Source organism: Mustelus asterias, chromosome 8, assembly GCF_964213995.1.
Source record: "Mustelus asterias chromosome 8, sMusAst1.hap1.1, whole genome shotgun sequence".
NCBI classification, from domain to species: Eukaryota; Metazoa; Chordata; class Chondrichthyes; order Carcharhiniformes; family Triakidae; genus Mustelus; species Mustelus asterias.
This window is the reverse complement of record NC_135808.1, coordinates 108,588,438-108,604,520: the sequence shown is the minus strand read 5'-3', so window position 1 is coordinate 108,604,520 and position 16,083 is coordinate 108,588,438. Positions and strand designations below refer to the sequence as shown.

Below are 16,083 nucleotides of genomic sequence, written 5' to 3'. Positions count from 1 at the left end.
GGTAAATCACGATGTCAATGACATAAACCCTTCTCAAAGAATGCTCAGAATTTTATGTCCAGCAAGCGAGCAGTGTTGTGAGTGGATGCAGAAACAGGTGTGCCTTCCGCCCAATCCTGTGGCACTGCAGCAATTTAATATCTGTTGAGACATTAATTACCTTGAAGCAAAATCTCCATCTCCATTTGGAGAGGAAATTCCGCCCCCAAGAACTGGATGGCTGGCAGCCCTCTGGTCCTAACAGTGCTACCAGGAGGGGTGGCCGCTACCGGGACTGCATCCAGTACCCAGCAACATTTGTTGCTGGAGCCAGATGCAAAGTGAGTGGGGGGGGGAGAGGGTTATGTGTATGAAATAACTCCTCAGAGGCCGATATCCTTTCACCAGATTCCCTTTATTTACAAACTTATCTCCATTCCTAAGAGTGCTTCAGGTACAAAATCAGAATCCGGAGTGTCAGTGGACCTGACACTCCCATATTTATACACAGGTGAGAGTCCATGAGTGGGCAGGCAATCATTACAGACTACCATGTAAAGTTAAAGCACATGGGATTGCAGGTCATGTCTTGCGATAGATGGAAAGCTGGTTAGCAGATAGGAAGCAAACAGTTGGCATAAATGGGTCTTTTTCTGATTGGCAGTCAGTGGGGACTAGTGGGGTTCCACAGGGATCTGTACTAGGACCCCAACTGTTCACATTATACATTAATGATTTGGAAGAGGGAACCAAATGTATTATCTCCAAATTTGCAGATGATACAAAGTTGGGTGGGAGGGTGAGCTGTGAGGAGGATGCAGAGGTGCTTCAGCGTGATTTGGACAGGCTGAGTGTGTGGGCATCTGCATGACAGATACAGTATAATGTGGATAAATGTGAGGTTATATACTTTGATAGCAATAATAGGAAGACATGTTATTACTTAAATGGCTGTAAATTGAGAGAGGGGGAAACTCAGCAAGACCTGGGTGTCCTTATACATCAGTCGCTGAAAGTAAGCGCACAGATACAGCAGGCAGTAAAGAAGGCAAATGGTATGTTGGCCTTCAAAGTGAGAGGATTTGAGTATAAGGATAGAGATGTTTTGCTGCAATTCTATAGAGCATTGATGAGGCCACATCTGGAGTATTGTGTGCAGTTTTGTTGTCCTTATCTGAGCAAAGATGTCCTTGCTAAAGAGAGAGTACAGTGAAGGTTTACAAGGCTGATTCCTGGGATGGCAGGTCTGTCATATGAGGAGAGACTGAGTTGGTTAGGATTATATTGGCTGGAGTTTAGAAGAGTGAGAGGGGATCTCATAGAAACTTATAACTCTAACAGGTTTAGACATGGTAGATTCAGAAAGAATGTTCCCAAGGATCGGGGAGTCCAGAACTAGGGGTCATACTTTGAGGATAAGGGGTAAAACTTTTAAAACTGAGGTGAGGAGAAATTTCTTCACCCAGAGGGTCGTGAATGTGAGGAATTCACTCCCACAGAATGTAGTTGAGGCCGAATCGTTGTCTGATTTCAAAAATAAATTAGATATAGCTCAAGGGGATATGGGGGGAATGGGGGATCAGGATATTAAATTCGATGATCAGCCATGATCAAAATGAATGGCAGAGTAGGCATGAAGGGTCGAATGCCCTTTTTCTGCTTCTAGTTTCTACGTTTCTATTATCTCAACCAGGGAGCTCATACTTCAAGAGGCCAACCTCATGGGCCTCGTTGAGGTCATTACAGGTATGGCCAGGTCCGAGTGATGAAGATCCGTGACTGAGGTACACAAGTCAGGTAGGAAGTGTGGGGATGTCTGCAGCTTGAGAGCTCCTTCCGCCTTGTGCTTTGCTCCAGTGTGCCTGGACCCCGCGCACTGGCATCTGTGCTCCCTGACACCTCGGCTCCCCTGCCCTCAGCTCCCTGGGACCTGCTCTTTTGTTCCCCGGCTTTCTGCTCCAACTCAGCTCTGGGCCCTCAGCTCCCTGGCTCCTCTTCTTGGCTGCCTGGTCTTTGGCACTCCAGGCCCCGTACTCACCATGTTGGTGTTTGCTGCTCCTCCAATCAGAGCTGATGGGCTCAGTAGTATGCCTATCAGCAGCAAACACGGGAAAGAAATGGCCTGTGATTGGAGGAGCAGCTCCGGCAGATTCCTCCGTTTGAACTTAACTGACTGGTATTTTGAAAACTCGATTGAAATGATTTTATTATTTATAATTATTATTTTGTTGTTTATTAGTGTCACAAGTAGCCTTACATTAACATTCCAATGAAGTTACTGTGAAAATCCCCTAACTGTTATTATCCCCTATTATAGAAAGGATATTATTAAACTAGAAAGAATGCAGAAAAGATTTACTCGGGTGCTACCGGGACTTGATGGTTTGAGTTAAAAGGAGAGGCTGGATAGACTGGGACTTTTTTCCCTGGAACGCAGGAGACTTAGGGGGTGATCTTATAGAGGTCTATAAAATAATGAGGGGCATAGGTAGATAGTCAACATCTTTTCCCAAAAGTACGGGAGCCTAAAACTAGAGGGCAGAGGTTTAAGGTGAGAGGGGAGAGATACAAAGAGGTCCAGAGGGGCAATTTTTTCATACAAAGGGTGGTGAGTGTCTGGAACAAGCTACCAGAGGTAGTAGTAGAGGCAGGTACAATTTTGTCTTTTAAAAAGCATTTAAACAGTTACATGGGTAAGATGGGTATAGAGGGATATGGGCCAAATGTGGGCAATTGGGACTAGCTTCGTGAAAAAAAGGGGTGGCATGGGCGAGTTGGGCTGAAGGGCCAGTTTCTGTAAACCTCTGTGACTCTATGACTGTGGTCCAAGGGCCACATTTGGTGCTTGGGCTGCACATTGGACAAGCCTGATCTAAACTATGGGTGCTTTGTTTGTGTAGCAAATACTTGCAGAGACTGAAAACAGAAGCCAGCCCAGCCTGATCAGACTGACAACATTGTAAAGAAGCAGGCTGAGCCCTAAGAGACACCCATTCTCTGAAACCGGTTCTTTATATCTGACAACAGTTGGTACTACTAAATTAGATATTAAGTAAAGCCCATAGAGGTGCCTATAAATGGAAGGATCTGTTTTTTTAAATCCCCAAATGATCTAAGAAAACAGAATCATCTGGGGAGATAGTACAGACATTTCTCATCACTAAAGGTCTATGAATAAATTCTTGTACAAAATCGAATAAGTGTTGAGTTCTCCTTGAATCAGTTTTAATAGAATTTTAGATTTATCTCTTCTAGAACTGAGAGAAGTAAATCTTTACAGAGCAGGGAAGATGATTTCTCATGTCATCAGGGACTGCAGTAGAATGACTCACAATGCAGTGTTTGGTCGCGTGTGAGTTCCAGCCAGTATCAGTCTCTCATCAAATCTTTATTTCAGTTCACAGCCTCTTCATAAATTGAAGCAAATAGGGGGTAGCTGTTTTCATTTTGTTTCATTAAATAATTATAGCTTAGAAATGATCTCATTTCTAGTCCCAGAATGCAGCATTTAAACATTTTTATTTTTGTACTTAATTCTGCGCTTGACTCCTTATCACCAAACAGAACTGTAGTCCCACCAATTCACCCCAAATCCTCTGTTACTTTATCCTCCATTGAGCAGTTGGCTTTGTTCCTTCTCCTCAGCTCCAAAACGAGTTTCTCACTAAGATATTATCTTGCTTTCTCTCCTCAGCCTCTGCAGTGTGTGATTCATCATTCTTCATCATTTTGATCTCCAAGTAAGTTGGCTTCTCTTCTTTGACTCTGCCATCCTGTCTTCTTTGAACTCTTTTTTTCCCCCCAAACACTTGGAACTTGTAGCTCAAGTAGTCTCTCTACTTAAGTATGTGTTGATTACAGACAAGATTATCTCTGAACAGTTCCTTGAAACCCACAGTTTCCAACCCTACTTCCTTTTGCCCCCGTCCTTGGAAAATAGTCCGAGTCACTCTCAAATGCACTATCAAGCTGCCAACTGACTAGTCTTTGGCCCTCTATTTGTCACAGCTGCCACTGGTGATCTGCTCAACCACTCTCTAACCTTCACCGTTGCTGCTCTTGTCTCCGGTAAAACCTTCACTCTCTCCCGCCATCATCATTTCCTGGTGTGACCCCCATTTTCACCCCTGTCAAAGTCAGACTTGAACATACCAGATGCACAGCTGGTTAGTCATTCAATAACAGTTGTAGCCTGATTGTATCATAGAACCATTGGGAGAGGTGAAGGTTATTCAATTCCCCGAGCCCGTTCTCCTGTTGAGTTGGGTAATGGTGGATCTGTATCTCAATTTCAGGTACCTACCTTTGCTCCATTTCTCTTCTTACCCTTATCCAATAAAATCTATCCACCTGGTATCAAAAATGCAATTGTAAGTGTCTGGGAGTCAGTCTAAGACCTATCGATCACAGCTGGTATTAGGAAAATCAAAAAGTCAGAGACAGGAGGCATAGTAAGCCAACAATACAGAATAGAGAGCAAGTGCTTTAATTAACACAATTAAAAACAGTTTCTTGGACACGCTTACAGATTCATGTCTACTGAAAGTATTTACTTAGGTTTAGTGGTGTCTGGTGTTTCTTTTACGCATCCTGCGGCATGGTGGCACAGTGGTTAGCATGTGGACCCAGGTTCGATTCCCGGCTTGGGTCACTATCTGTGTGGAGTTTGCACATTCTCCCCATGTCTGCATGGGTTTCCTCCGAGTGCTCGACTTCCTCCACAGTCCAAAGATATGCAGGTTAGGTTGATTGGCCATGCTAAATTGCCCCATAATGTCCCAAGATGTATAGATTAGGGGAACTAGTGGGGTGAATATGTAGGGTTACGGGGATAGGGCCTGGTTAAGATGCTCTGTCGGAAAGTCAGTGCAGACTTGATGGACCGAACAATCTCCATTTGCACTGCAGGGATTCTATGAATGCCTGCTTTTTTATATGTAGAAGTTGACTCCCGCTATTCTGAATCTGCGAGCAAGGCCTGGGAATGTAACAATAGAACACCCTTTTGTTCTTGATCAGGGCCAGTGTTTTGTGGTCCCCAGCCCGCTGATTTGATGGCTAACCCGAAGTCCAGCATCCACAACCTCTTCTTCTTTGGGACTGCCTGTAGTACTCGCAGTGGCCACTGCTTGAACCTGGCACTGCTGGGAACACTGCTGGCCATTTGGATTGGCTGGCAGCTCTCTCAGGCAGAAATTCCTCCCCAGTTGTGGGTAGAAGCCTCAATCAACCTTAGGCAATCAGTAACCCATGGAGCGTTACATGTCTGCTGGGTAGCCTGGATCGGCAAAAATGGATTTCCCGTTGACTCTGTGTGTTGATGGAGTGGAAAATGCAGCCACCCGCAAAATCCTGCGCCAGGTCTCTGAATCTTAAACATGTGTAGATCTGTAATCTTTCTGAAGGTAGACCGTATTAACATTCGGTAAGTTGAACACTCATTTATATGGAACCTTTCATATCTTAGAATTTCACAGCCAGCAAGTTATTTTTGAAGTATATTTGCTGCTGTAATATAGATATGATGTGGGGATGCCGGCGTTGGACTGGGGTGAACACAGTAAGAAGTCTCACAACACCAGGTTAAAGTCCAACAGGTTTATTTGGTAGCAAATACCATAAGCTTTCGGAGCGCTGCTCCTTCGTCAGATGGAGTGGAAATGTGCTCTCAAACAGGGCACAGATACAAAATCAAGTTACAGAATACTGATTAGAATGCGAATCCCTAAAGCCAGCCTGGTCTTAAAGGTACAGACAATGTGGGTGGAGGGAGCATTAAACACAGGTTAAAGAGATGTGTGTTGTCTCCAGACAGAACAGCTAGTGAGATCCTGCAAGCTCAGGAGGCAAGCTGTGGGGGTTACTGATAATGTGACATAAATCCAACATCCCGGTTTAGGCCGTCCTTATGTGTGCGGAACTTGGCTATCAGTTTCTGCTCAGCGACTCTGTGCTGTCGTGTGTCGTGAAGGCCGCCTTGGAGAACGCTTACCTGAAGATTTGAACACCGCTCAACAATCACCAGGCAAGACTGTTCTCTTCCTGTGGGGGAGCACTTCAGCAGTCACGGGCATTCAGCCTTGGATCTTCAGGTAAGCGTTCTCCAAGGCGGCCTTCACGACACACGACAGCGCAGAGTCGCTGAGCAGAAACTGATAGCCAAGTTCCGCACACATGAGGACGGCCTAAACCGGGATGTTGGATTTATGTCACATTATCAGTAACCCCCACAGCTTGCCTCCTGGGCTTGCAGAATCTCACTAGCTGTTCTGTCTGGAGACAACACATATCTCTTTAACCTGTGTTTAATGCTCCCTCCACCCACATTGTCTGTACCTTTAAGACCTGGCTGGCTTTAGGGATTCGCATTCTAATCAGTATTCTGTAACTTGATTTTGTGTCTGTGCACTGTTTGAGAGCACATTTCCACTCCATCTGACGAAGGAGCAGCGCTCCGAAAGCTTATGGTATTTGCTATCAAATAAACCTGTTGGACTTTAACCTGGTGTTGTGAGACTTCTTACTGTAATATAGATAGACAGAGCAGCCAACTTGAATAATTGCCAGGTCCCACAAACAATAATGAGGTAAATAACAATATCATCTTCAGCTGTGGTATTGGTTGAGGGATCAATGTGGACCTGGACAAATTAATCTTCTAAAAAGGCAAAATGCTGCAATGCTAGAATCTGAAACAAAAACTGCAAATGCTGGAGAAACTCAGCAGGTCTGACAGCATCTGTGGAGAGAGAATAGAGCCAACTCTTCGTCAGAGTTCTGTTCTCCTTCACATAGTGCCAAAGGGTTTTTGACATCTACTTGAGGGTGCCAAATAAAGGCACCTATGTTTAACTCCCATTTATTGACTATAGCTTAGCCTTCAACACCATTATCCCCATCTCCAAACTTCGTGGCCTGGGGTTCGGCTCCTTCCTCTGTGACTGGATCCTAGACTTCCGAACCCAGATACCACAATCAGTAAGAATAGGCAACAACCCCTCCTCCACGATCATCTTCAACACCGCTGTCCCACAAGGCTGTGTTCTCAGCCCCTTACCAAACTCCTTATACACCTATGACTATGTGGCCAAATTCCTCTCCAATTCAATTTTCAAGTTTGCTAATGACACCACCGTAGTGGATCGGATCTCAAACAATGATGAGACAGATAGAGAATCTGGTGAACTGGTGCGACGACAAAAATATCAACAAAATGAAGCAGATAGTCATCGACTTCAGGAAGTGCAGTGGAGAACATGCCCCTGCCTACATCAATGGGACGAAGTGGAAATAGTCGAGAGCTTCAAGTTTCTAGATGTCCAGATCACCAACAACCTGTCCTGGTCTCTCCATACCGACGATATAGTTAAGAAAACCCACCAACGTCTCTACTTTCTTAGAAGACTAAGGAAATTTAGCATGTTCACTATGACTCTCACCAACCTTTACAGATGCACCATAGAAAACATTCTTTCCGGTTGTATCACAGCTTGGTATGGCTCCTGCTTTATCCAAGACAGAGGGTTGTGAATGCAAGCCAGCCTCCCATCCACTGACTCTGTCTACATTTCCTGCTGCCTTGGCAAAGCAGCCAGCCTAATTAAGGACCCCATGCACCCTGCACCTCCCTTCCACCTTCTTCTGTCAGGAAAAAGATACAAAAGTCTGAGGTCACGTACCAACCGACTCAAGAACAGCTTCTTCCCTGCTGCTGTCAGACTTTTGAATGGATCTGCCTCTTATTAAGTTGACCTTTCTCTACACCCTAGCCATGACTGTAACACTATATTCTGTATTCTCGCCTTTCCTTCTCTATGTACGGTATGCTTTGTCTATATACTGTGTAAGAAACAATACTTTTCACTGTATACTAATACAGGTGACAAATCAAAAAACAGGGCCTTGCTTTAGCAATATGTTCTGCTACCTAACCTGATGATTGTGGAGAGCTTATTTCTCCCTAGCTGCCTTTCTGATGCTTCCCCCTCTGGATTTTAGCATCCAGGTTGATTTCTTTAAAAGTCTCCCTTCAAAACACAGTCAAGGATCAAAAACATCGTGAAAGTATCGTGCTGGATGTCTTCTGAATAATGAAACATTGCTCACGATTGGGGCACTGTTGAGGAGCTGCAAAAAAGCTGCCTTTTTCACATTTGAATCACCTCTCATCTGTCAGTCGATAGCCAACCCAGCATTTGGGTGAGTGGGAAAACTCCTCAGTTTCAGACATGTTTTATTTTATTTATTAGTCACAAGTCGGCTTCAATTAACAGTGCAATGAAGTTTCTGCAAAATTCCCATGCTCCGGCGCCTGTTCTGGTACACTGAGGGAGAATTTAGCATGGTCAATGCACCTAACCAGCACGTCTTTTGGACTGTGGGAGGAAGCCGGAGCACCCGGAGGAAACCCACGCAGACACGGGGAGACCGTACAAACTCCACACAGACAGTGACCCAAGCCGGGAATCGAACCCGAGTCCCTGGTGCTGTGAGGCAGCAGTGCTAACCACTGTGCCGCCCAAAGTCCTGCAGTCCTATTTGAGAAAAAATAGCCACTAAATGGCAAACCATTGGAGAGCTAATGGATAAAGGAGAGAATCTGAATAGGGGATGTCGGGGAAAAGTTAGAGGGAGCAATAAGAACTTTATTTTACCCAGAGAGAGGCTATGTAGGTTGAATCCATGGATGGGCATCATTATGAACTTTATCTAACTTGTTGATTAAGAGAGTGAAAGCAAGACAAATTTGATGGAAGTTATAGTGACAGGGCACTCTGTTGACTGGCCGCATTCCCAATGTTAACGTTAGCAAACCTGATGTTTATGTGAGATAAAGGATGCACTACAGGGGAAAAGTAGAGAGGAAAAGCAACATAATAATGCTACATTCACAGATCTACACAGAGTTTTGTACTTTACAGCAAAAACATCCGCCATTTCAAAGAGAAGGACTGAATCATTGTTGTTTTGTCTTATGTTGCCTTTTGTCTTTTTGCCAAAATGTTTGCTATATTCCAGGAGTGTAACTTAGTGCAATGGTGAGAACATAGTCCTTACATCTCTTGGACCAGGTTTGACTCCAGCACAGACTGATTATCTACTCTCTTTGCTGGTTTAAAGGGCCCTATGTGAAATGAGCTTTGTGAGTACATCAGCTCAATTCCTAAAAAGTCAATGGAACATTTATTGAAAATTCCCAAGTCCACAAGAATGGTTAGTGCAGCAGTTGAAAAAAAACTGCTTTTCTGAGGCCAATCTGTGAGGAATGTTGCTCTGTAAATGGCTACACCTAATCAGGAAATATATCATTAGTACATATCTCTGAAGAGACAAAGGCACCATTTTTGTAGTTAAGCAAACATGGTCAACAAGTGAGGCACCAGACAGTATCAAGCCGAAAGGAAAGGCTTACACAACTGCAAGGAGAAGTGGAAATCCTGCAGACTGGGAAAGCTATAAAAAGCAAAAAACAAATACACAAAAATGTAATAGGTGCAAAAAGAGATTATAAAAAAACTTGCAAGAGATATTAAAATTAACGGCTAGAATTCTAATAAATATATTAAAAGAAAGTACATTTCATTGCTCTTTCAGTGGTTCGCACTGCTGCCTCACAGCACCAGGGACCCGGGTTCGATTCCCGGCTTGGGTCACTGTCTGTGCGAAATCTGCACGTTCTCCCCGTGTCTGCGTGGGTTTCCTCCGGGCGCTCCAGTTTCCTCCCACAGTCCAAAGATGTGCAGGTTATGTTGATTGGCCATGCTAAATTGCCCCTTAGTGTCAGGGGGACTAGCTAGGGTAAATGTATGGGGTTATAGGGATAGGGCCTGGTCGGTGCAGACTCGATGGGCCGAATGGCTTCCTTCTGCACTGTATGATTCCAGAGAGCAGGGGACAATGGAATGCGGAGCTATTAAAGACGGATGCAGACGAGACTATAATGGACAGGGAGAATCTGACAGGCTCGTTTTTTCATAGTATTGAAAGAAGATAAATCACAGTATTTTTATATTGGAGAGAGTGGAGATGTGGAGAAACAAAAAGAACTAGTTGTTCATTTACGCAACTTGGAGTCTGCACGTTCTCCCCATGTCTCCATGGGTTTCCTCCGGGTGCTCTGGTTTCCCCTCACACTCCAAAGATGTGCAGGTTAGGTTGATTGCCCATGGTAAATTCCCCTTTAGTGTCAGGGGGATTAGCATGGTAAATATGTGGGGTCACAGGGATAGGACCTGGGTGGGATTGTTGTTGGTGCAGGCCTAATGGACCGAAAGGCCTCCTTCTGTACTGTAGGGATTCTATAACTTACTGAAAGCTAATACCCAGATACAAAAGTGATCTAAAAGATAATGTTTTAAAAATAATACTCTATTTAAGAGTGAAGCCATAGAGTATATTTTTCACACAAGGGAATGAGAATCTGGAACTCCCTCCCCCAAATGGCCATGGATGCTGGGACAGTGATTGATAGAGCAAGATCAGGTAAGTGGATTTGAGTTGCCGATCTGCCTGATCTAATTGAACAGGCTTAAGAAGCTGAATGGATTAGTCTAGTTCCCAGGTCACTATCCATGTGCCACTCATTCCTCGGGATCCTATGCTTGATATTCCAAATGGATATGCAAAATGGGCAAGTGTTACATTATGTAAATGGCACTGATGAGCATTCAGTGATGAAGAAATCTTTCACAACTCGCGGCATCACGTACAGTTTAGGTGTATGAATTGTTCTGCATTATATAGTAAATATTCAGGGCACTTTCACTGTACCCACGCTTTTCGTTTTTCACTTGTAAACATGTGCAGGAATACATGAAAGATAATTGACAAGACAGTAGAAAAACTGCAGACAAAAATAATACAAAGATAGCTTGATCATGACTTGGGAGCAATTGGACATTAGATGATTTGTTTATAAGCAATGAATGCATCACAACCACCTCCCATCCACCCCAACACACACACTTATATACACACACACGTGCGCATGTAAACTGTGGATAAGCGCACACACAGAGGTAAACTGTGGGCATAATTATTCTGCTGCTGGCAGCATGTAATTTTGATAATTCTGGCAACGTTAATTGCCATCAAAAGGATGGCATGCTAATTGCAGTCTCTGCATAACACAGAGCTGTGTTTAATGTGACTTAATGTTGGACTCTGATGAGTGCACTTGATCTAAAGGGTCATCACAGTGTCTTGATAAAATATCACAGTTGGGCAGCATGGTGGCACAATGGTTAGCACTGCTGCCTCACAACGCCAGGGACCCGGGTTCAATTCCCGGCTTGGGTCACTGTCTGTGTGGAGTTTGCACATTCTCCCTGTGTCTGCGAGGGTTTCCTCCAGGTGCTCCAGTTTCCTTCCACAGTCTGAAAGACGTGCTGGTTAGGTGCATTGACCCAAACAGGCGCCAGAGTGTGCCGATTAGGGGAATTTCACAGTAACTTCATTGCAGTGTTAATGTAAGCCTTACTTGTGACGAATAAATAAACTTTAAATTTTAAGTTGTGTTTTGGTATTTTTGCACTAGGATAAAAGTGTATTTATATGCTTGGTCTATATCTAGCGGCAACATGGTGGCACAATGGTAGCTCTGCTGCTTCACAGCGCCAGGGACCCGGGTTCGATTCCCGGCTTGGATCACTATCTGTGAAGACTCTGCAGGTTCTTCCTGTGTTTGCATGGGTTTCCTCCCAGTGCTCCGGTTTCCTCCACAGTCTGATAAATGTGCTGGTTAGATACATTGGCCATGCTAAATTCTCCCTCAGTGTACCCGAACAGGCGCCGGAGTGTGGCGACTAGGGGATTTTCATAGCAACTTTATTGCGGTGTTAATGTAAGACTACTTGTGACACTAATAAATAAACTTATCTATAACATACTGTTGGCTGTGTAACAAATTTTGAGTTTGCACTAGATATATTTCTGTGTTCAGCATCAGTGGACTTTAATACACATGAACCCAATTCCCTTACAATCAGGAGTTCATCTATACTGCCCAATATCTAGTTATGTTATATATGACCAGGGGGGTAGTAACAATGAAATCCCATGTTATACAAGCCAGTAATCACTTACTTTCTCTAATGTATATTCCTTTTACCTTCTTGCCAGTGGATTAATACGTACTGTTGTGATGAAAGCAATGGAACAAAACTTGCTGTGAAGTTTAGTCTATAACATAAAATGACAGAGGACAACATACTACCCACATTGACAGGCTAAATGCAGTTGTTGCAATTCTTGTAGAGACGGATAACTTTAGAAAAAAGATTTGAATTCCCAGTGACCTACTTAAAGGAATTGCACTGGGTTCAAGTTTTAAAACCTTTACTGTAACAAACAAACTGAAATCAACATCTTCTAAACATTACTTCGTAGGCGACTAACACTCTAAACTATGGAAAAGACATCCCTTATTAGCATTGTAACACATTTGCAAACCCCAAACACTGCATTTATACTTTACAGCACACTCTCCATAGTATTTCGGTCCTTTCAGGAAACAGTCCAAAGTAACTCTCAGCTTCCAACAGGCTCACTTCTTTAGTTTCTCTGAGTCACAACGTCAAACCGTCATCAAAGGTCATGTCCTTCAGCCTTCCGAAAAATCACAAACCGACTTCCAGAAGCATGGCTCATTCCAGTTATTCCTTCTCCAAGCCTCACCAGGATGAATCTTCCAGTGTCCTTAACCTTTCATTGGTTCTGCGCCTTTCACCAGAGAACATCTTACCACCCACCTTCTTTCTAGAAGCTAAAAGGGAAAAATGACCTTTTCCTTCTGCTGACCGCAGCAGCTGCTATTCCTGTCTCCCCCTCGAGGGATCTCTCTCTCTCTTTCTCTCTTTCTCTCTTCTCTCTCTCTCTCACACACACATATACACACTCTCTCTCTCTCTCTCATATGTGGCACTTAGATTTCAGTCAGTCTTGACTTGGGTGCCCTATCTCCATGGTAACCATCATCTGGAGCTTTGACAAAGAGACTTGAAACGTCACCTCTTTTCTCATCTTACAGATGCTGCCAGACCAGCTGAGATTTTCCAGTGTTTTCTCTTTTGGTAACCATTACCAGGCCTGTTATGGGGTAGAGTCCCATACAACTTCACAGCCCCCTTTTCCAGTGCATTCTGTTTTACAGTAAATTAAAAGAGACAGTTTAAAACTTAACCATCTTATAAAACCTCACATTTGTAATACACTTCTCTGACTAGAAATGTCTCTTAAGAAGAGCATTAAACTTAAGCAAGGAGTTTTCATTTTTTTTCTTACCAGATTTTTGTCTTTTTTAGTTGACAGGAAGTCAAAGACTGATGTCTGAGCATGCCCTCCCCTCTCTCACCTTGCCAAATGAATAGCAGCAAAAGTGCTCTGCCCTTCTAGATTTGGACCTTAATTCTTCTACCTAACCCCATAACTAATCATGAATGAAGTAACTTCATTATACCATGTGTGAATAGTCACTGGAGAGTCTTTGGTCAACTTCCTTTGCCTCAGGCTGATGTGTTACCACCATTCTGGGCAGCAGTTTCACGTGGATTTAAATCCGTATTACTGAGTGCTGCAAGCTGTGACCCTCTGTGAACTAAATTTGAACAAATTTCAACCAAACAGAGCAGATTATGAAACTGAAGAGAATAAATTGAACTTTAAAGCAAAGGGGAACAAATAAATAAACAGAGACAGGAAAGCGCTCAGCTTATTCTGGAAGTCCTTATGCAGGAGGTTCTCATAGCATTTCTGTTTCCTTTCTGTAATACCAAGTTTGTTTGCTTCCCACTGAATTTGGAACTTTTGCATTTCCTTTTGGAACGCATCAACCAAATTTGCATTTGCTGCTTTTGGTAAGAATCTGTTCCATATGTTTACTGCTCTTGAATGTGAAATAATTGTATTTAGCTCAAGGTTTAAAGTTTCTTCTTCCAGTACTAAAGATTTTCACTGTTTCATGATTTATAACGCGTGGATTGTGGGGGTCAAATTTGATATCTTCCAAAAACAAATGCAGGGATTGTGATTAATCTGCACCCACTGGCCGGAACTCTACCACTTTGCTTGCCACGGAATTGGTGCGGGCAAGGGTCCAACAACGGAAATCCCTGTTGACCTTGGGTGGGAATTTCCAGTCTTGCCCGAGCGAGGCCGTAAAACCCCAGCCACTGAGTGGAATGCAGGCAGCATGTCAACTTGTCTGCTTCGTATAATGATTTTAGTATTCAGCTTGTCTTCTCTGTGCTGTCCATTGGTTGGGAACATGAGCAGGGGGGACCCAATGTTGTTACTAACTTGCGCTGTAGCTAGCCTGTGCCCCGTGCAGGGGAGCTGAGTTGTGGCTGGAGCGGCTGCTGGGACCTGAGAAAGAACAAGGAGTCGCTAACGAAGGGAGAGAATGGTCATCCAGGTTTTCAGAAGCTGCACTGGAGGAAGTGGGAACGAGGGGAGATGAGCTGTATACTCAGGGGGGCAGGACGCACTCCAGACACAGGCAGTGGGGACAGATGGCCATGCAGGTTAGGAGTATAGTCCCAAGGACCTGGATGCAATGTCGGAAGAAATCAGACATTTTTGCACAGGGTGTCCAGGTCAGCGAATGCATTTTCAAATGTTATATCCTACCAACTGCACCCTTAGCTTCAGACACTGTTCAATTCACCATGCATCCATCACTCAGTTACCAAAATTTCCGATAAGTCAGGACTCATAGGTAGCATTCATATATCCTGACTTATCTCCAACACTTAACACTGATGCAAGCAGCCTCACACTCGTATCTCACATACTGCACGACAGCCACATCACCCCAACAGATTGCGGAGCACACTATGAGACACATTTTTCTCACTGGAGAAGGTGTTGCACAATAACAGGCTGCAGGATCTACCCGGAGGTGGACAGGCATGTCTCCACGTTGTCACAAATAATATCCTGTGACTGTAAAAAAGGTACACTTTTCATCTTCATCCTTCTCCACCTGTTCACTGTTGTGTAACTGGGTGGGACTGCTGTCACCTGGTTTCCTTATTAACTATCATCAGGGCTTCCCTTCCATCTCCCACAGTGTTAGCTCAAGGACATACACTTGCCCTCACCCCCATTTCTCCTCTTTATGCTGCCCCCTGGTGACATCATCAAAAATCGCAGCGTTAGTTTTGGCGTGCTCCGAGACGACAACCAGTTCTATTTCGCCACCATCTCTCTTGACTCCTCCACTGTTGCTAATTATTCACTGCTTATCTTACGTTCAATACTGGATGAGTAGGAATTTCCTCAAATTACATATGGGGAAGACTGAAGACATTGGGCTATATTTAATGGTCCTGTCCACTGACCGGTGGCAATCCAGCTGTGGCCCTTTCCAGGAGCTTTAATGGGATTAAATCCCAATTAGACACTCACTTGCCGGGGTTCCAGGCTATTGGGAAGCAAGAATCCCACCCCCAAGAGCTGCCAGTAGCTGTTCAGTGCCAGCAGCCTCCCAGTCCCCCAGTGAGGTCAGGGAGGAGCCATATTTTGTTTTATTATGCTCCTACAAAGTGCCTTGGGACATTTTACTATGCTAGAGGTGCCATATACATTCCAGATTTCTTGCTGTTGCTGCAGCTCTCTCCCCCCCCATGGAAGAGACAGCGCAGGCCATAATGGGATGGGCTGTTGTGGAGGACGTGGATGGGCTGTTGTGGAGGACATGGCCTTGAGCTATGCTAAAGCCACTGAAGATGAGTGTCCGCTTAGTAAATCCTCTTCCTTGTCCTCACTTCTCCCTTTCCTCACAATCTCTCCTGACTGAGAAGCTGCAGATGATGTAAACATTCACTTCTTCCTTTCTCCTCTCCCTTCACCACAACCCTATTCTGGTCCCTTTTTCCAAAAACTGCAACTTGTCTGAGCAATGGAGGAAGAGCAAGACGACAGTGAAGATGAAGACATGTTGTCACTCGATTTCATAGTCGCAGCCACCAACTCAGATACTGACGCTGCACAAAACTTAGAGGATAACATAAAAGTGATGTATGCATGTGGTGAGACATGGGTGGCACAGTGATTAACACTGCTGTCTCACAGTACCAGGGACCAGGGTTCAATTCCGGCCTCAGG

At 44.2% G+C, this 16,083-nt stretch overlaps 1 protein-coding gene across 5 annotated transcripts in view; it reads left to right on the top strand.

Annotated features, from left to right (window-relative positions):
- Positions 1-16,083, top strand: part of LOC144497430 (BTB/POZ domain-containing protein 19-like) — a 183,111-nt gene that overhangs the window by 153,954 nt on the left and 13,074 nt on the right. For 2 of the 5 annotated variants that reach the window (XM_078218699.1, XM_078218700.1), the window contains exon 8: positions 3,674-3,719. The exons of the other annotated variants lie outside the window; for them this stretch is intronic. In XM_078218699.1, the coding sequence (XP_078074825.1) occupies positions 3,674-3,712 (39 nt within the window). In that variant the 3' untranslated portion in view covers positions 3,713-3,719. The remainder of the gene's footprint in view (positions 1-3,673; positions 3,720-16,083) is intronic. 5 annotated transcript variants of the gene reach the window in all.